A 21,540-nucleotide genomic window follows, 5' to 3' on the forward strand; every position below is an offset into this window, starting at 1 on the left:
TTGATTACCTCACAAGCAAATGCATTTCGGTTGCACTGTAGAGTCTTTCAGAAGCAGGCATAGCACTGACCTCTCTGTCCATCATCATACTCTCAAAGAGCTAATAGTTCCTCCCCTGCTTCCCTTCTTTCTTTTGTGTGTGCATTTAGGAAAGGAAACGGTTACTGTTCTCCCAGGAGCCTCTTTCTTCTCCAGCGATGAATCATTCGCCATGATTAGAGGGTATGTAATAACGGAGCTCCTCATATTCCCATGGGGTGGAGTGGGCTGACTCATCCCCTGAGCCTGTGAGCAAGGCTCTGAGGCACAGTCCCATTTCCCACAGTCCCTTTAAACGACCAGGGTTTGTTCAGCTGCAGAAAGCTGTGAAATGATTCCCACTGAGGTCTGGGCTTGGAAAGATCCACCCCACCACTTTGAAAAGACCCCCTGAATGGAGTTTGCATCTTTGTGCTGGCTCGATTGAAATAACATTGTGAGGTATTCCCAGCAGTTTCTTCCAAACTGTGGGCTCACTTTGCAGCGACTGTTTGTCTTTGAAACAAGTTACGCTCACTCCCTCACTGAAAGGAAACAAACTTCACTGTGCACACCTGTGCTTAGTTTGTTTCTGGAAATGCTATAGGCTATAATTTTTTTTTAAGAACTCTTAATGATTATTTCTTTGGAGCAGCTTAGAGCCGATCTATTTAGAAATCAATTGTAGGGAGTGGGAAAACAGATGCATTTTGGGGCATGAGATTATTTTAACTGCTGACGTTTTCAAGCCGAGGAGATATAAGTCTTGCAAAGTTTGCTCTATACTTCTCGTTTCTTTCCCAGGGGACACGTCAATCTAACGATGTTAGGAGCCATGCAGGTTTCTAAATATGGTGACTTGGCCAACTGGATGATACCTGTAAGTAGACATTTCTCCTTCTTCTGAATTACGTTGGGTCAGAGTACTTTGTCAACATTAAGAAAGACCCTCAAATTGCTGTGAGTGTACAATAGAATCATCAAAAATGAATAAATACATTCTTTTCCTGGTAGAATCAGTTTTGTTGAGACAGGGTCTTAATCTGTTGTGCAGGCTGGCCCTGAATTCATGCCATTGAGCTTCAGCTTCCTAAGTGCTGGGACCACAGATAGGAGACATCATATTTGGCCCAAATTGAATTTAGAGTCCCGAGAAGTGCTCAGCACTTACTGTGTCTTTGGGACTAATGACCAGAAGTGTCACAGAGGCTTTCCCTTAGAGAAACGAGACTGAGAAAATGGATCAGTTATAATCTCATGACTATTAGAACCGACAAACATTTGTTACAAGCAGGATTTATAGCTAGAAAGAACAAGGATCGTTTCTTTCAAATGTCATTGATTGTATCTTGATTCTAGTTTTCTTCTTTGCATTGATGAAACATCCTTTCTTGATTGGTTATGTGACTCCTTGATCACATTGTCTTCTGCTAGGGAACTGAAAACCTGTGGTGGTTCAAGTAACGCTCGCAGAAGGCAGCAGGTTTTCATTTGAATGCGCAGATCAAGGAGGAGGTCTCAGCATTAGCTTTGGAAAAGGCTTACAGGACTTCTTTCCTTTGATTTTGGGCATGAAAGGGCTGTTACTCTGAGCTTACATGGAGGAGAGCAGCAGTGGACATGTGTTCCTGGGGTGAGAACACTGTGGCTGCTGGCTCAGGTGTGTGTGTGTGTGTGTGTGTGTGTGTGTGTGTGTGTGTGTGTGTGTGTGTTTAAGGTTTTCTGTGTGTTTATCTGTAGCACTAGCTAAAAGAAATTTTGTTAAGACACTAATATTGGTGCTCTATGATAGCTTATTTCGAAATCTCTTAGCTTTATTTCAAGGAAAGTTTTGAACCTCCTGGATTTACATAACTGATAGCTATGTTATAAATTGTGTTACATTGGCCTTGTTGATGAAATATTAAAGTTTAATAATAATTAAAGCTCTGACTCTCAAATTCATTGCAAATTGTACTCATCTTAAAGGTTAGGAAATATTGAGGCTTGGGTAGGAGAGGTGGCTCTGTAGTTAAGAATATTTACTGCTCTTCCAGAGGACCTGAGTTTGGTTCCCAGGTAAGGTGGATCAGAACCAACTGTAATTCCAGCTCCAGGGGATCTGACACCCTCTTCTCATCTCCATAGGCATACACCTACATGTGGCATACATGCATACGAACATTCACATAAATAAAAATAATCTTTAAAAAAAACTGAGGCCAAGTTTGCTTCCAGCCAAGTTCTTTAGTTTGATTGACCTCTGACCTAGCCTGGGGATGGTGTGATGTTTAGCAGCCTGAGTGGTTCCAGCCTGGGACTAAGTTAGAAAATGAGCACATTAAATAATTACCACCCATCCATTCATCATTAAAACATACGGGAGCATACCTTGGCTCTGCCTGAAGTAACAATTCCTAGAAGACTGTGGACTATTGATACCTGAGTGGTGGAAAGATTATTCCAAGTCAGTGTGGGCATAGTGAAGGCAGCTTTTGGAGACTGTAGGAACCATATCCCAGCTATCACCCAGTGCGTCACAGTGACAAGTAACAGAGTGTGCTTTGGACTAGGAAATCAGAATGTATTCCCACCTGCAAATGTTATAAAAAGCCAAGGTAGTAGCCAAGGGGTAGGAGAAGGTACTTAGAAAGGCAAGCCTTGGGTTCTTTCACTGACAGTATCAGTATCAGTCTAATAAGTAGGTATCAGGCTACTTGATACCTTAAATGTTTTGCATGAGAGCATTCTCATTTTGATATTAAAATGGGAGTTTGAGACTGGAGTGTGATTCTCCCGACTTAGTAGCTGAGAATAAGGGCCCCATGGTGAGATAAATCCTGGTTGAAACCTGGTGTCATTTTTTGAGCAGGATAACGTGATCAGCTGCCTGCTTTGGTTTTTCTGTAAAATAGGAATGGTGTCATGGTACCTGCTCTATAGACCTATATAAAGGAACAGGGAAACACAGAGTAATGTCACAGAGCCTGACTCAGTACGTGGTAACAAATTGGTTGTTATTTTAATAAGCCAAGAAGATGACCTGGGTAGAAGAGTTGGAATCCTGGCAGGGAGGGAATAAAAGCATTGACTCCAGTACGTAGGAGCAGCGAGCTTAGTGTTTCCCTGTTTATTAACACTGTGACTCGAAAGTCTGGCATGCACAAGGCTTCCGGGGGCATCAGTAAACAGAGTCAAAACGTGTGCTGTTTGTTTTCCTTAGACTTTAACATGCAGCGAGACTGGAATGTTTGCTACCAATTACACATTGCCATTTTAAAGAAAAATTTCCAATGTATATCCTATTATTTTAATGCCTTCCTAAGATTTCAGTGAACGATTAAAGCACCCGTATGTGTTCTCTATCATTTTCTTCATATAATTTTGAAACTCACGAGTTCCAAGGGAACGAGCCCGTTGGAACGGTGCTAGGGAAATTCTGGATCTGTGAAATGACATTCGGTGAGCTGAGAAACTAAGCATGCAAAGTGTTCTTTGATCTGGTCAGACGTTTTTGGTCACGGGAGTCGGCAGCATCATTTGTCTTTAGCTTTTATTTTTTTTAGCTGACAACCCCTTCTTGACCCCTTTGTGTGAGTGCAATGCACAGTATGTGTTATTGTCCTCTGTGACTCATGGTGGTAACGAGCATCCGGTTTCCTTTTGAGGTCAGTTTGAGCTCCGGTTCCACCCCTTACCTAGGATCTGGAATACGGAACTCTGTGACAGCTTTCGTTGACATCGAGGGATGGGAAGTTTAGAAAGTGCTCATGCCCCCCATGAACCTGGCTCTGGTGCCCATTTTCTTTCACACCGTGCCCTGAGATAGGAAAGGTTATGTGCCTCAAACTGAACTGACTCGGGCAAGACATTGCCACGGGAACGAGGAGAAGCTGCTCAGCCTAGGCCCCCGTTCACAGCCAAACTTCAGGTGCTCTCAGATACATTTCTTGCTTTTGTTTTTCTTAGGTAAGATGTATTCTGCCCTCCCCGTGCGGTTTTAGGAAGCAATCTATTGCTGTTTGTCTCAAAGATGTAGGTCGACTTATAAAGTATAGATACATTTTTATTACAAAATCTGACAGTCTTGCACTGGGAAGTTGTGCTTCATGACGTCGTTTTTCATTGGCTTTTATCTTCTCAGTCAGCATCATAATTTTTTCACTGGCTGTGCGAGCCGCGAGCTCTCAGCACCAAGGCACTGGCATCCATCATGGCTGTGTCAGAATGTAATAAACGCTGCGACTTTAAGACAAGAAAATGCCGCGGACGCTTCTCGGTATGCAGTGTCGCTCTCACGTACACAGATTTTTTTAACAGCTCTGCTCCGAGTACCCAAAAAGGGAACATTGGACAACAGCAGTTCCTTCCTTCCCATCCCCTGATTGGCATGGTGATGGCAAAACCCCAGATGAGCTAAGGAAACGTGGAGGGGTGCGCAGCTGACAGAATCTGCTTTTGGGTCTGCTCTGGTGCCTTCCTGGTGCCTATTTTTGGGAAACAGCTGGAGTAGATTATTGACTTATGAAGGGACACAGATGTGGATGATCATCTAGGAGAGCTGGTTGTTGAAGGCATAAAATAGCTGCCCAGAGAGTGGAGCTGCGCAGTGCGTGGTACTAGACACAGAGGCCCTCGCAGTGCGTGTGGAGATGCGTGGCATGACCATTCCTAAGGCAGAGGAGACACGCACGCTTTGATGCTCGCTTTAACCCATATTTTTCAGTCTTTGTGCATTTGAGAAGCACAGATTGAAATACGTGTCTATATATACATATACACACATATACATACACACATATATATATATATATATATATATATATATATATATATTTGTGTGTGTGTGTGTGTGCACTTTCTGTGTCACTTAGAAACTTGATGTTCTCATGATTTACACAGCATGGGAGCGTAGTGACCCAACGCTTTCTTCTTTGATTAAGCTTTACTTTCTGAGGCAGGGGCTCTCACTGTAGCCGAAGCTTCTCATTCTCACTAGTCTAGCTAGCCAGCATGCCTTGGGTAGCCCCTGTCCCTGCCTCCCCATGGCTGGGATTACAGACAGGCTCCCACACTCTCATGACTTTAAGTGGATGCTGAGGGTCTGAACACTCCTTCCCGTTGTGTGATCTGTACTTGATCCACCGAACCACCATGCCAGCCCTATAAATTATTTATTAAAGCTCTTTACTTGGGTACTATACTTATTTACACAAAAATAATTTTATCTCTCATATGTGACTGGAAAGTATTATGTTAAAAAATTCCTTCCTTAAATTTAATAGAAAGTTTCTTTAAGAATTTGATTGAACACTTGGTGTCTCTTCTGGTGTTAGAAGGCAGGATCCTTTGCGTTGAGGGAAGTCTGTTTTTCCCTTCCTCCATTTCCCTCTCATTTTCACCCTCCTTCCTCTCCCCTCTTCTTTTTATGTAGAGAAACGGAGAGATGAACGTGCTGTTTGCAGTAATATGTTTGGCTAATGATGCATTCCCATGACTGCGACAGCCCCTTCTCATTAAACAGCCCACTTACAAGGAGAAAAACATTGGAGATGATAAACGAGACCTCCTAGACACCCACTATTAGTAATATGACGACTAATGGTTCTGCCGGGATGACTTAGCAGGGAGCAAAAGCGCAGGGTGGATGGCAATGTGACCCTGCAGCTAGAGGCTAATGACTCTTGGATGCTCAAGTTTATTAAATCACTGAATTTGACATTCCCACTTGGTGAAATTGTCGCTTCCTACTTTATTCTTTTGAAGTGGAGACCATCTTGATCAGCACTTCACGTTTTTGGAAAATGGTATTTATACGTGGAATCATCTAGTTAAAAACTGTCCACGCTGTCTCTGAAATATTCCCTCCAGACCTTTTACATATAAGGGGCGCTACATAGATCGCAAGCTGTTACCTCGCCCTCCAGTAAGGAATTAAGGCACCGAGTTTCTAATATTCAGTTACAGAGGGACGGAAAGACGAATTGAATGTAGAGAACTGAAGTGGCTGAACCCGTGTTGCAAAACTGGTTCTCAGCTACTCGACTGTGTGAGCTCATTCTGCAGTCTTCGAGTTTGATGCTGATGGTCTTAGCCTTCCAGGAGGATGGATCCAGTGTGTTCTCCCAGTGCACGGGACCCTCCATCTTCTTTGAAGCATCTAACTCTGAAGTCACTGAACCTCCTGGACACGAAGTCTTTATTTTTAACATGGGATGGAGAGAATAACATTTACTCAGTAGATTTCACGGGAGCATTTAAAACTTACTTAGTGTTAGTTTATGAGGGTTGGCCTGCCTGTTGCGTGTACCATGTATGTGTCTGGTGCTGGGAGAGGCCAGAGAGGAGCAATAGATTCCCCGGAACTGGAGTTATATGGAGTTGTTAGGAGTCATGTGGGTGCTGGAAATCAAGCCTGGGTCCACTGAAGAGCCAACCAGTGCTCTTAACCCCTGAGCCATCTCTCTGGGCCCAGAGCGTGTTCTGAATTTTATTAGCAGTGCAGAGGGAGTTGTGAGCAGCACCAACATGGTCTTTCACCTGACAGAGTTCGACTTCTAGGATGAAGATAGTAAATGAGGAGGAGGAGAAGGCAGAGTCCTGCTGATGTGCCCTGGAGCCCTGAACATTACAGGTGTTCGCTAGGAACGGTGTTCTGATAGTCTCCTTGGCCAGAGATTACCCAGCTCTACTCAGCCTATTCACACCTCACTTTATTTCCATTATACTCTCATTTAATTACATCATTGTATAGGCCTTTGTCAGTATTCTGAGCTGGATATGACATTTAAGTTTAATTTTCAAATTGTCAAATAGCTTGATAATATACAAGAAAATGCCTTACTATTGATCGTATGTGTCACTAAGTTCTTACGAGCTGACATTTTTATATTAGTTTACATAGTTATCTTCAAATAGTTTCTCATGCAGTTACCTTGTCTTTATTTAATAGAATATCTAAAATATTGTGAGTGGTTAATAATGGTTAACGATTTTACTTTAATGGAACAATTCAGAATTTGAGCTTGTAGTGTATTTGAGGTTTTTCCTTTTAAATTTTGTAAAAATTAATTTCTAAGAGTTTTATTTTCCCTCTGAACTCAGGACCTCTGGAAGAGCAGCCAGTGCTCTTAACTGCTGAGCCATCTCTCCGGCCTCTGTGTTTGGAGTATTTTAACAGGCCTTCAACTACAGAGAACTGTTAATGAATAGGATCAAGTATATATTAGATTACCCAACTATAGCTATGTGAACACCAATGTTAAAATATGGTTTCGGTGGATATGCCCGACTCCTGACTTTGCTACAGTCGTGCGTGCATCAAGCATGGACTTTGGCTCCATACAATCCGTTTTTGACATGTTTTGGCTTTCTGTTGTCTGTTTACTTATTGCAATGTAGAGCATTTCAAAATAATCAGAAACGGAAAACTTAATCTATGAATGAGCAGACGTAGCTACCTTCATTTTGTGTCCGTCCCCTCCCCCACTATATGAGAAGTGCACTCTGGTGCCCACAGGTTTCTGTCAGCTAGCGTGTTTCCACCCTGAACAGAACTGCTGCTCACCTAAGGTATTGTTTTGGAGGGAATGTCATTTTCCCAAGTCACAGCTTTCAGGTTGGTGAAAGATGAATGGTTTGTTTGTAAGAACATTGGAAAGTTTTATAATTTGTGCCCTGAAGAATCTAACTTTATTTTTAGAAACTGTCCAAGCTGAAGCTATGTAGGACATTTCCAACCTTGCTGTCTGCCTCTTAACTAAGTCAATTAACACCATCCAACAGATGAGAAACAATAAGAAAGAAAAATAAGGCAATAAGTCTGACTTAATGGGTTCTTTAAAATAGGAAGCGTATCGTCTTCTGTGGGGATTCAATTACTGCTCTCTGGCAGTGGAAGAGATTTCACCCCACACCTTTCTCTCTGACTTGGTTTATAACTTTAGGAAACTTAGTTAGCTTTGCCATGTGTTTTCTTTTTTTAATAAAGGAATATAAGTACTTCAAGTACTATTTATTCTTTTCTTTTTTGTGATTAGAATTACAACATTTCCTTCTAATAAGGAATTATCTTTGTAAAATAAAGACTATAGAATGATATATAATATGAACAAAATAAATCATAGCAGTAAAAATAAACTAGGATAACAAAAGAAACAGCCCATTGTTTGTTGTACAGCAGTTACATGCATATATTTTTAAATCATAATATACATATAAGTTTATTATATATTTGATAATAATGTAGTTTATTTTAGAAGATCTTGATTACTGTTTGATTTACAAAAGCTTTTTCAGAATTTAAGATGCCTAGCACTGGGACGAGCTGATCAAAAGGAAAACAATTTGGACGGCAACATTTCTTACCAAAATGAAAAGAAAAAGTCCAAACCCAGTGCTCATATGTGCAGTTCTCAGAATCATCTGTTTATGTTTATTAAGGAACCACCCCAGTGAATTCTAGTAGCCACTCAGTTGTTAAATGTTAGCTTCTGCCAAGGAATACAGTCTTGCCAGAAAACAGATCTTATCTCAGTAGAAAGCATAGATCAACCATCACAAATGTACTTGTTCTTAGAGTCAGATTTTCTAAAGCCATCAGAAGAGTCATCAGGAGAGCCTCCCAGAGGAGAAAATTTGAGCACCAAATCTCTATTTTGATTTCCATTTGATGGGAAAACAAACAGAAAACACAGGGACACACAATTATAGAATTTTATTTTTTAGAAGTTTTTATGTAAGTCCTCCCCATATTACTCCTTCCCCTTCTTATTTGAGAAGGGGAGCACCCCACCAATCAAGTCTATACACATCCTCACCCACTGAGGCCAGAAAAGACAGTCCATTTAGGGGACTCAGGATCCACAGACAGGCAGACAGGGAGACTCGCTTGAAGGTCAGGTACTCATCTGCTACATATATGTGGCGGGGGTTGGGGGGGTGTTCCTAGGTCCAACCTGTGCTCACTCTTACACTGGTTATTCAGTCTCTGAGAGCTCTGAAGGGTCCAGGACTTGAGTGAGGGGTTACTGGGAGTAGAGGAAGGGCTGATATTGGGTTATAAAGGAAATAAATAAATAAATGGCTCAGTGGGTTAAAAAAAACAGTGGAGCTCACAGCTTAGCTGCTCACTTAAAGCAGAATAATAAGGCATAACTTGCTAGAACACTTAAGCATCTCTCAGCTCAAAGACCCGGAATTCAGTCTGTCTTCCTAGAGTGTTGATAACGCCAACAATAGTGACCATAACTTTATCATAGTAACCTAAGTACTTGGTTCACAGCAGATACTCATTTACATTAGATAGAAAAAATGTTACATAAAGTGATATAATGCTCAAGAAAAATAGATACTTGTGTATAACCAAAAAAAGGAATGTTTAAAAATCAGGATACTTCTAGATTTACGGGAAAGCATTGGAGATAGTCTGGGGTTTGCGCCTGTTATTACAATCACATAGTACCATGGCTTGTGCCATATTTGTCAGCACTGAGAAGCACACATTGACACATTCCTGTTATAGAGACATAGTGCATTTGTAGATGCCATGTTTCCCCGCACCTCTATTAAGGTCCTCTTTCTGTTCAAGATCTGTACAAGGTGCTATATTGTATTTTCTTCTGATTTAATTTTAAAAGACCAATGCCCTGGGATGTTCGTTGGTTATCCTATTGTGTTCTTTGGTCCATGACAGTTTCTGTCATTCTTCATTTCATGACTTTTCCTGTCTGATATTTTTATCATGGTTCATCTCATATTAGAGTAGAACCATAGTCATCGAAGTAAGCGGTGGAATAGGGACAGGTTGACTAATGAGAGCTAAACTACAGTTACAGTGGGGTGAGGAAAATCTTAAGCTATTCACGGAACTGTGACTGTATACAGCAACACTACCCTCTACTCACAAAGCGAGAAAGGATTTTGAAAGTTTTTATCCTAAAAGAAATATAAAAAGATGTATGTTTGAGAAGACACACTTAAATGGATTTAGACATACGATATGGGCATGTGTTTAAGTATCGTGTTACTCTATTGATACGTACAACTTGATTGTTTCGTTTAGATTGGTGACAGGGTCTTACTACATAGCTGTCACTTGTCTGGAACTCATTCCTGGATGTGGCTGACCTGATCCTCACACTCATCCTCTGCTGTCTCCCACCTGCCAGGGTTAGAGGCCTGAGCCACCTGCCCGATTCAGAATAAGTTCTAAGTTCGGCTGATCGAAGAAACAACTCTGGATAGGTAGAAGCAAAGGGCATAGCATGGCACACGGTATTCATGGTTCTTTGGTTTTCTAGGGTTGCTCACTGTTCAATACCACTTCCTCCTTTTCTCGCTTTATTTTCTAAAAACAGATCAGTGTACCTAGCCCCTTTCCAGGGTCAAAGGAGGAAGCGCTACCTTTTGAGGGGAAAGTATAATCACAAGAAAAACATATACAGACTCTAAATCAGTTGGAATTTCCTGGTAGGAATGTTGCTTGTTGATGGCAAGTCCCTTTTATCTCTATCCAGGGTTAGACTGGTTAGGTGACGCAGGGTCTCCAGAGAGTGGAGTCATGATTCGATGGACACCGCTTAAATAGAACTCTCTCTCTGGAGGGAAGACTAGGGCTGGAGATCCGGTTTAGTTATCAACAGCAGTGAGTTAATCAATTACACCTAGAGGATGAGACTTTCACAAAAGCCCTAGATGGTGAGCTCTGAGACAGGGATGTACAGTACAGCCAGGATACAGGAGGTGTCCCCTCCATGCGCCGTGCCTTGCTGCTCTGGCATCCCTTTCATTTGACTGATCTTTGGGTGTATCCTTGATCACAAACAGCAGTAAGTCAGATGCTTTCCCGGATTCGGCAACCTGCACTAGCCAGTTACTAAACCTGAGAGGGGGTTGTGGGAGCTCCTGATGTCATAGGCCGGGCATCAGAAATGTTGGGAGCTACCATTTGCTGTAGTTGTTTTTTGAGGACCTATGAGGTCATTCTTGTGGCGCTAAGTCCCTTCCCTGTGGGTCTACGCTTACACAAGGTGTTTAAAGTCGGAAGCGTATTGAGTTGGTGAGCACGGTATGTGGTAAAATGCTGTGGTGCGTATGGTCTTCGTTTATGTGCCCTGAAGCATCCTCGCTGGGAGCTCTTTCAGGTTGGCTCGCACTTGGATCTCTTTGGTACCCTACCATTTTTTTTTTCATTTTCCACTGAGTGCTTCCTCATGTTCTGGCACTACAAAAGATGCTCATCTCGTTGAACAGTTGTTATTTCTTCAAGCAGTTTGGTCTCTCGTATTGAAAGAGTGGTGCTGAGAAACTAAGATGTGGGTGCAGGCTGCTTCCAGGTCCAGGCGGTTTTCACTGCTCCTAGGCCTTCCGGTTCACAGACCTGTGTGAATTCCTACGGCTTCATGCGAAGGCTTTTGAAGAATAAGAATAACATCCCATTTTCAACCTAGTCACTGAGGGGGAATGCCTGTGCCTCTAATTTCCCAAAGCAGTCCTTTGAAACGGTCTTGGTATTTGAAAAGATCCTTATTTCTGCTTCCTTCTGCATGCTTTGAAGAACAGCCATTTTTAGTTTATAGCAGCTGTCTTGGTTCTAATGAGAACATGGACGTTTGATTTCCAAGAGTGGCCATTGCCTATGATGTCAGGACCCCTGGTCCATTCCACATCAGCTCAGGACCTCTATGTTCTTAATATTCCAAAACAAGAAAGTCACGGTTATGATCATGACTATAAGCATGACCTGTCTTCTCTGGAGCTCTGGAAGCTCAGGCCTCAAGTGCCGTGAGTCTTTATGTAGTGGTGAGGCTTTCTCAGTCACTTGAGTCAGACCTGCCTCTCGTGTAACAAGCATTCCTCACAAAGTAAGCCTTGTACCTGAAATAACAACAACAACAACAACAACAACAACAACAACAGCAGCAAAAACCAACACAAACAAAAATACCAAGACTTTCTAGCAGTAGCCTGAGACCAGTTTGCCATGGTTGTTAATAACCAACCACTCCTAGCTGGTTCTTCACCGCCCTCTGACTGGACAACAGCTGAGGTATAAAGGAAACACTTACAATTAATGTAGACTCAAAATGATCTCGTCCGCTTTCATCCAACCCTTTCCTTGCTTAATAGCGAACTCACATTTAGTGTCGGCAACATGCTTTTTCATAATTGCTCTTAGTGGGCTTTAAAAAGAAAACTCTTAAATCATCTACCCTATTTTTTTTTTTTAATCCTTTTGGCTGTGGATAAAAAGGTGCCATCGTTGCTGGCTTTCGTGTATTCTTCAGTAATGTTCCTTCAGTCACCATGCCTCTCACTGTAAATGTCCCATCCAGCTGTCAGAAATGGCAGTGTAATTACAATAATTCTGTAATGTGCTCTTCAGAGCTTTGCAAGTGGTGGGAGGTGACGGTGAGGAGGAGCTCGTGCCTCTGCCATGGTTCAGGTTCTCACACCCTCTTGGAGGAATCAGAAGAGAAAAGTTCTGGGGTTTGCTATTTCAGATTCCAAAAGACATAGGCGTCATTTAAGACTCCACACTGAGGGGCTGTTGAAGAGATGGCTGGATCTTTGCACAGGCAACATAAAATGAGTGTTTGTGTTTTGGCCGTTGTCTGGTAGGGATTATCCAGGGACTTTCTGAAGTCACCTAAGACTTTGAAATGGCTACGTGATCGAGAGTGCAGGGTGTAAAGGACCTCAGTCTCTACTGGATCCTTGAACCCAGTACAAGGAATTTATGTGTTTGTAGGTCATAGTTGGTCATACATGAACAGTGTCCTATTTTTCTAGCACATTCCCCTTGGTGATCCAATGTGGAGGGAAAGTACTAATCCTTGGAATTTTTAACATGGAGCTGGCACCTGTTTCTGTTTCTGTCTGATGAATGGCTCCAGAACACATTTGTGTTATCACAGCACTTAATCGTTCTCAACAGAAACAGCACATCTATCTGTTCTGAAACCCGTGTTCAGATTCCTCCCACTGGTGCCTTCGAAGGCGGTCAGGCAAAGACGGCAGCTCAAGTGAAGTTTGTTTTCATCTCCGCTTGTTGTGATTCGACTCAGTGAAAACCGAAACTCTACAGCTTTGGGAGGGACTTGAAATGAACAGCATTTTCTCTGCCTGCCCATTTTGTGAGTCCAGAAAATAGATCAGACAGCCTATGTGTGACTTTATGACAAAGAAGTCAACCTCTGTAATGTGCCTTCTTTGTAATGCCAACGACCAAAGGAACTAGGTCACACATCCATTGCTCCTTAGGAAAAGAAAGACATTGTTTTGTAGCTCATATAACAAGTGTGTTTTAGCTCCCCATGCCCAGGTCTGCCTGACAGCCTCGATGCAGTCTGTGATGGCCAATGTTAAATCTATTGGGCCTTTTGTTCCTGGGGGTGATGTTTCATAGGAACACTGTAGAAGCACTTCTGACTGGTGTTTACACTATTATGAAATGAGGGATTCATTGTGGTTAATACCAGAAACAAAACTCACTTTTCATGTTTGAAGTTAATTGATTTCTTTAGGAATCAAGCCTATTACATTTCTGACCTGTTCCAGCCTACATAATGGTTTGTTATGGATTACCTCATAAATTAATGAAGATTCTGATCATGGTTTTTAAAAGCATCTTTACAATAGGAATTTTGTTCTCTTCGGGCTCACTTTGAAATAAACAGCATCTTGAAGAAACGTGTGCTTTTGCCTCTATATTTTCTGCTATAAAGTGTTAGAAACATTTTCTGTAGAGACTAATTTCAAAAATTCAGCCTGACACTAGAAAAAGACATGTGGTTGTAAATTATTCTGTGTAACTTTCCAGAATATTTCAAAGTTGATACATGGTCCTTATTCTATAACTGTAGTTATTATAATGGAGTTCATTCCTTGTACTTCTAGGGAAAATAAAGTTTATTCTTGGAATATTTGAAAGAAAATAGTGACAGTGTTAAGGCTTTAGAATTTGCACTGTTGATATCTTTCTATCCCAGGAACAAAGGAGGGCATCAAGGAACTCTGAGGTATTCAAAGCAAGGAATGCAATATGCTTACAGATGGGAGAGAGTGCCTGACAAGTCTGAGGCAGAACCTGAGTTATCATGTTTCTTGGGTGGTTTGTCATTGGTCAACTTGTAAATGATACTTTCCTCCTTTGAAAAAAGAAACAACAATTTCAATATATTTTGGATGTTTATGAAATAACATGTACTTAGAACTAAGCCTTGAGAAGGATATAAGACTTATTATATAAAAGAGTTATTAATCCCTTACTGGGGCCAAGGAGAGAACCCTTAATTTGACCACCGTACTATATTGCTTTGGGACAATAATGGTAGAAAGGATCCTTAGAGCCCTGAAGGGGCTCCAGGAACTAGGCAAGGTTTGTGCCATGGAAACTTTTGAATGTATAGTTCTAAGCATTTGGTGTAACAGACTGTAAAATACCCAGGGTTGTAAACTCCAAAGGTGCTTCCTAAATCAGACAACGGCCAGGAAGGTTATCAAGTCCAGGTCTCCCTGCACGGAGACAGTCTAGGAAGGAACCAAGTTCAAACCCTGAGGACTAAATCCAGAGGAGTCAGGGCAGGTTATAACTGGTAAAACAGGTCCTTGCAAGAACCGGAATAAACGTGCTTATTAAAATGAAATGTCAAGTTTATTGCATTTTGCTTTTGGAAAGGCCACTTTGTGATGGATAACTGGTATTTACGAAGCATAAGCTATTTTACCTAACTAGCAAAGAGAACATAATTATATTTCCAGTCCCGTACTAGTTCATTTACACGATCAATTCACTTGTCCTGGGAAATGGAATTAAATCGATGAAAGGAAAGTTGCCCTATTTTGGGGCTTTTGGAAGCTAAGTTTAACGCAAAAAGGGAAAGCATTCTGCCGTAACTTTGTTGTAAACTAAGGCAAATTGAAAATCTTCCTTGTCCCTAAAGAAAAACAGTTATAGTTCTTCGTGTTTCAACAAATATTGTTATTTAGCCGTCTTACACTGCTTCTCTCCTGCTTTAGCAAGGAGCACGCTAAGGAGAACGTTTCCCCTTGAGCACTGTTTAGTAGTGGGGTAGACAGAAATACAGAGGCTTATATTTGGTTTGAGGTGGGTACTTCATGTTCTGGTGTTTAATGCTGAGCAGTGAGCGCCAGTTTTATTAATAAATCGCCCCACAGCCTTCTCTCCCGTACACTTGCCACGAGTTCACATTTCCTACTGTGGCACATGGCACCGCTTAAAAATGCCACACAACTGTTTCTAGAGACGATAAAATGGTTTCTCACTTCATACTGAATACTGAACAGTAACAATCCAGAAACGATCTGATGCTATTTATGGCCTAATGGAAAAGATGGTGTCATGAATAATTTTTCAACGTGTTTTGTATTTTATTTTGAGCATGTTTTGCAGTGCTTCCCAAAATATTCAAACCCCTTGTAAAAATCATCAAAAATTACATGATCATGTTTAGAGCTTGACTTACCATTTCTTTTTGCATGTAATTTAACATTTGTAGTTCGATACATTGACGTGCTTGAGGTTAACACCTTAATAGTTTTAATTTTTAAAAAGTTCAGCACTAGGAAATAAAAGCAAAGCGGATGAAATACATTGAAAATGCTGATTTTTTAAAAGGAAATTGTATATTCTAGAATTTTATTGGAACCACTGAAGGCCTTGCATTTCTGATTTTTGTCTTGGTACTTGCATAACAGACCCCGAGAGCATGGTTACGGATTAAGGGTCATTGTTGGAGCATTGTCATTGTTGAAGTGTTGTGTGGGAGAATACCACATTTCTAGCTCATTTTATTGCATTCTTTCCGTGCTTGATGTCAGGGTCAGCCCTTAAATGAAAGATGATGAGATGGTTCCAAGCTGAGCATCCAGCAATCATCTCCCTATTATGCTGGAGGGCATACAGTACAGATCTAAAGTTACACCATTCAAGAGATAGGTGTGTGTGCTGATGGGAATTATAAAGAGGCTACACTTGGTGTCACCCTGCCCAGCGTTCACTCATGCCCAAAACCTCTTCTGCACTATGGGGTTCTTCCCCTACAGGTGTCATCATTCCCTCATGATTTATTTAAAGGTCTATTTTTAGTTCCTTAATCTTCTCATTTATTTAGTTTTTTGTTGTCTATGTTGCATAGGACATTGAGTCTGGTAGAGGGAGACGAGCGTGGGATTGGAAGCGATATCCTTTTCCAGCTGTTCCCTTAACAGATCCGTCCTATTTGCTTCCTCTCTCATTCCCGAGAGGCAGTAGCATAGCTTTAAGGATGTCAGATGATGTGCTGGGTGTTTGGATAGAGCGGTGAATTATGGTTCCCAGCATAGTGTCTGGAAGGGTCACCTTCCCCTTGCCTCTGAAGAGCCTTGCTAACTCCCGTTTGCTCTGTTATGTAGTTAGCTCTCACTCTAGACCGTGTTCTCTGCTGTTCATTAATACACTCTGTCACCACATCAATGGATTGGTTACACTAGCTGCTCTATCAAATAAGTCTTCCAGCTTAAGCCATTTGGGTCCCTAAGCATTTACTTTCTGTTGATGTTGATGATGATGTTGATGTTGATGTTGATGTTGGGGTGTGCTTCTGAGTAAGTGGGGCTTTGTTATGCACGGTCCTGTAAGGACCCAGGAGCTCATCCATCTCGTCTCCCATCACTTCACCTTCTCACGCCTATACAGTAGAAGGTGGAAGACTATGAAGGACTCATTCATACAAGACTTATTATGAGCCAGCACCTAGAAGTCACAAATATTACCTCCCCTTGTCCCATTGTCTGGGTTCCAGACTCATTACTGCTCTTTACTGCAGTAGAGCTGGGAAATCAAGTGGTTGGGTCTCACACGAATGCTGATAAACCTGAGTTGAGGGATATTGATGACTTTACCTTGATAGCTGTTTGTTTTTCTTTTTGTTCTTGCCAGTCTAGAGAGGGTCTTCCTTCAGTAATTGATTTTCTTTCAGGACTCTTTGGGGAGTTCGGATGTCAGGGAACATCCTATTTTCCTTTTCCAATGCGTTGAGCATACTAAAAGAGTAAGAGAACCGAATACCTGCAGATTTTACCATTGCTACTAGAGACATGTTGATTTGGGAGTGCCACTCTACTATTTCTCAGTGCTGCTTTGCCCAAGTTGGAGATAAGTTTACTGAAATCCCCTCTTGGTAAGATTGCTGTCACCCCTTCCTGCTGTCCCTTCTCCAGGCACAGTTACCAGATGCATCCACACTGTCCTGGTACAGCGTGAACACACCGGTGCCAGTCACTCTCCTCATCCAGATATTTATGGTGTAAGGGAAAAGGAGTCAGGAGGAAGGAAGGACAAAGCTGAAAATTCCAGTAATAGTAGAATTATATACTAGGGAATTACCATAGGGAAAGGTCATTTGTCTGCATGTTGGGAATAAGGAGAAGTGGGTTATGCCACTTTCAGAGAAGGAAAGCTTGCTTGGTCTAAAGCATATATACATATATATATATATATATAATTTATAATATTAATATTATATGTTGTATTTGTATATAAACATAGACATGTAGTTATATATATACATATATATAAACATATATGTCATATACATGCCTGTGTATAGAGACATCTCTTTCTCTCCATATATATGATACATATATGTACATATATATATGAGACTCTCCTTTAATTAGACAGTGAACATTTCAGAGAAAAGGATCTTATTTTTGAAGATTTCTAGTGTCATATCTAGCTTGCACCAGCTATTCCACAGTTTGAGATGACTGAAGATTTATATGAATGTCTTTGTAAATTTGTTTTACTGTACACTTCCATACATTATCATATGCCATAGCTTTATGGCAGAGATATATAGTCTTATTTTAGGTTTATAAATACTGAACTCCGATTCAGAGCGGTTTGATATATGGCAATGTCACACAGAGTTTAATAGTTGTTCAGTCTTAGGCACTTTTCTCTTTTGGAAGCAGGCATTTGGAGGTTGAGATGGTGCCGTGAAATGTCCAGCCTGTGCTTTGGGGGCTAGGGAACATCCGATCACTTAACTGAGCTCTGAAGGCCTCATGGACAGTGAGTGTGTAAAGAGAGGCCCCTTTAAACAGAAGCAAGCAGGTGGCTTCTCTCCAGTTGGTTCACGCTGTTTCTGCCAGCTCTGTTCTGGACCCAGGAGGTTCTCTCTAAGTATTTAACTAACTGAAGTGATTTCAGATGTGTGTATCATATTCAGTTAAGTCGAGCAAGCTCCCTCTTAGAGGCTGTCATGGTTTAAACCTTTGTAATCGTTTTGTCCCAAGGTTTGCCTGTGGTGTATTCTTACCAAGAATTTTTTTCTCATTCAAGGAATTGATAGCACATTACATTGATTTCTGGTTTCTTGTTTCTGTTCATGGCTTTCCCATACTCATTGGGCCATAAAGATATTGGTGTTTTCAGTTGTGGTAAAAATAAAAAGCGATGGAACCAGTTACCACAGGTTCCCACTCCTTGAGGATCTGACTCTGACTGCTTCTCTGCCAGCCGCTTTCACACTCTGTCCCCTTGGCGGGTTGTTACCACACCACACACACCACATCACATCACATTTCCGTGGGGCGTTCTAGCATGGCACCACACCACGCTAGCCCCAGACATTCTATAGCCTAGCACAGCTTCCCCGGTAAAATCAAATCTCTAGAAATGTGTAGTTTGACAGTTAGATTTATATGTTAAATTCTCAATCTACAATACAACCACAGAATAAATTCACTGCCAGTTAATAAAGATAGAAATAAAGATACCTAGACAAGATAAAATTGACCTAGTCCACCTGGATCTGGATCATCCTGCTCTGTCGTCCCCATCTTGATTCTCCCACTTCTTCTCCTCTTCTTCCTAGACCAACCCCCCTCCCCGCCCCTACACTTCCTTCTTATCCAGTGATAGGCTTTGCCTTATCCTGGACCTGCCTTGCTGCATAATGATGTCATCCTACAGTTTTCTACAGAAATCTGATGACCTCATGACCAACCTGTTAGAACTGCAGCTGACTAGGCATTGATGGAGAAGTTAAAATTGCATATTTAAATGTATATTTTGCATCGTGTCTGAGTCTAACTGATCCTGTATCCTCCACACACCTCTCCACTGCACCTTTGTCAGCTGCTGCCCATCTCCTTGGTGGCAAGCTGTAAGCCACAAAGTATCCAGCTGCTTCCTTCTTTCCTACATGCGACTCGCTCGCCTAATTCATGCCTGTATTGTGCTGTGTTTACCTGAGATGTCTCTGAGGTCATGGATTTGAGGTCCTATTTTAGATCTACACGTACCCTTCTTAATCCCCTCAGAGCTCTGAGATGATGGGAGAGTATTTTGTGACAAAACGCCTGAGCTTACAAACAATAAATAAAACATTATGAAAGTTTCTATGCTAGAAGTCATGTCTTTTCACTGTGCTGTGGGAGGATGTAGTTCATCATCTTTGGAAACACCTGTGTTTTCCAAAACACAGATCCAGGAGACAGAGCAGGCGGTTGGAATCGTTGCATGTGCATGGCAGTCGGAGGCGGCTGATAAATGAATAAGGAAGATGGAGGGGTGGGTCGGAACAGATCAGGGACAGCAGGACACTTCTGAATGCAGCTCCTCCTTTCTGTTTTTGCTTGAATGGGAGGGTTTTTCCCTTTGTTCTCTTAACCCTCTTTTCCAAGTGCAAGATGAAAGCCCGGAGGCAGAAAGATAGACAGACTCACCTTCCTGATTAGTCACCACTAGAGGACTCCTTTCGTGCCTCAGCCTACTGATGTGAATCTATAGGAAACCCAAAAGTGTTTTAGAAAGTGTCTGTAATGGGTGAATTGGTAAAAACAACTACACGTTTGAAAGAAAGAAACGAAGGCCATGGCTGTCAAGGTTTCAGTCTGATCTGTTTTCTGCAGGAATTCTACAAAGGTTCTTATGTTAGCTTTTTTATTCACTTATCTTATTACTAATAAGCTGTCAACAAAAGATGTATTAGTAATGCTTAGAATAAATGAGATAATAATATTTATCCTGGGGGCTGGCGAGATGGCTTAGCAGGTTAAGGTCCTGCTGCACAAGCCTGATGTCCTGAGTTCGATCCTGAGAACCTATGGAAAGGTGGGAGGAGAAGCAGCTCTATAGGGTTGTCCTGTAACTTCCTCACGCACAACACATCATGCCTATTTTTGTGTCATTCACACAAATGCACACATAATAATAGCAGCAATTATAAACACATTGAAAAGATTATCCTGAGCATTGTCCTTTAACCATAGGCTAACAGAATAGCAGAGTTTTGGGTTGCAAAGGTTCGAGTACCGAGTAGTGACAGTAAGTTTTTCCTGCAGTGACTTGAGTTGACAAGTTAAGAGTGAACGTCCTCTTATGATAGACATAAACTGTGCATGACAACTCAGTTTCTGTTTCTGTTTCACAGGGGAAAATGGTGAAAGGAATGGGAGGAGCTATGGATTTAGTGTCCAGTTCCAAAACCAAAGTGGTGGTCACCATGGAACACTCCGCAAAGGTAACGCGTGTTTCCTCACACATTTGAAACAGTTCACAGTACACTGAGCCTCCGTGTACCATGTCGCCGGACAGTGATTTTTAGTTTTCTCTGGCTTATTGAAGGTGATGACATTTACGTTGAAAAGGGAAAGAACACAGAAAGGTAGCAGTTCATTGCCTGGCCAGATGCTTGTTCAACTTTGAGGGACTCCAGGTATTAGACTGTTCTTTGAACAGTTGTGTGCATCTCCCAAGTTAAAGCTTAGGGTCTCTGAAGTCAGTGAAGATGTGCTGATTCCTGACTTAAGATGATGATAGTCGCCGCTCACTGTGGTCACGTGAAAAACCCATGATGTTTCTGACAGTAGTTGTTTTCAAGTGGTCTGTGTGGCCTCTTACCGAGCCTGTGGTGTCCTTTCCAGAAAGTGTTTGAACATAATAGCTACGGTAACAGCAAACATCCTTCTTCTGAGAAGCTCATTTTTGACAAATTATCAGACAGTTATAATATCGTAGATGCTAGCTGATCATAGCTAGGATTTGGCAATGACACTAAGCCAAAGTCACTCATCTAATGGAGTTCATTTTCAACGTTCTTCCTCCTTTTACCCTAAGTTAAAAATAGCTAACATGTATGGTGCTTTTACTGCCTGTTGGTTATTTCTACGTTTGTGTTTGCATGCCTATAAAGTCGATAATGGGTATCTTATTTTTCACTACATTTCTTTTTTTAAAAAAGATTATATTTATATGAGTACATTGTAGCTGTCTTCAGACACACCAGAAGAGGGCATCAGATCCCATTACAGATAGTTGTGAGCCACCATGTGGTTGCTGGCAATTGAACTCAGGACCTCTGGAAGAGCAGTCAGTGCTCTTAACCACTGAGCCATCTCTCCAGCCCTTCACTACATTTCTTTTTCTATGTATTCACACACGTAATTATTTATTGTCTGTTTGTGGTGTGCTTGCATCCGCTTGCCAAAGCATCTGTGTGGAGGTCAGAGGACAACTTGATTCTGGTTCTG

At 41.6% G+C, this 21,540-nt stretch overlaps 1 protein-coding gene across 1 annotated transcript in view; it reads left to right on the forward strand.

Moving 5' to 3' along the window:
• Positions 1-21,540, forward strand: part of Oxct1 (3-oxoacid CoA transferase 1) — a 134,748-nt gene that overhangs the window by 73,360 nt on the left and 39,848 nt on the right. Inside the window, 3 exon segments of the mRNA NM_001127580.1 lie at positions 150-222; positions 823-898; positions 20,442-20,531. Coding sequence (NP_001121052.1) covers positions 150-222; positions 823-898; positions 20,442-20,531 — 239 coding nt within the window.

The sequence above is a fragment of the Rattus norvegicus genome, chromosome 2 (assembly GCF_021556685.1).
Source record: "Rattus norvegicus strain SHRSP/BbbUtx chromosome 2, alternate assembly SHRSP_T2T, whole genome shotgun sequence".
Lineage (NCBI taxonomy): Eukaryota > Metazoa > Chordata > Mammalia > Rodentia > Muridae > Rattus > Rattus norvegicus.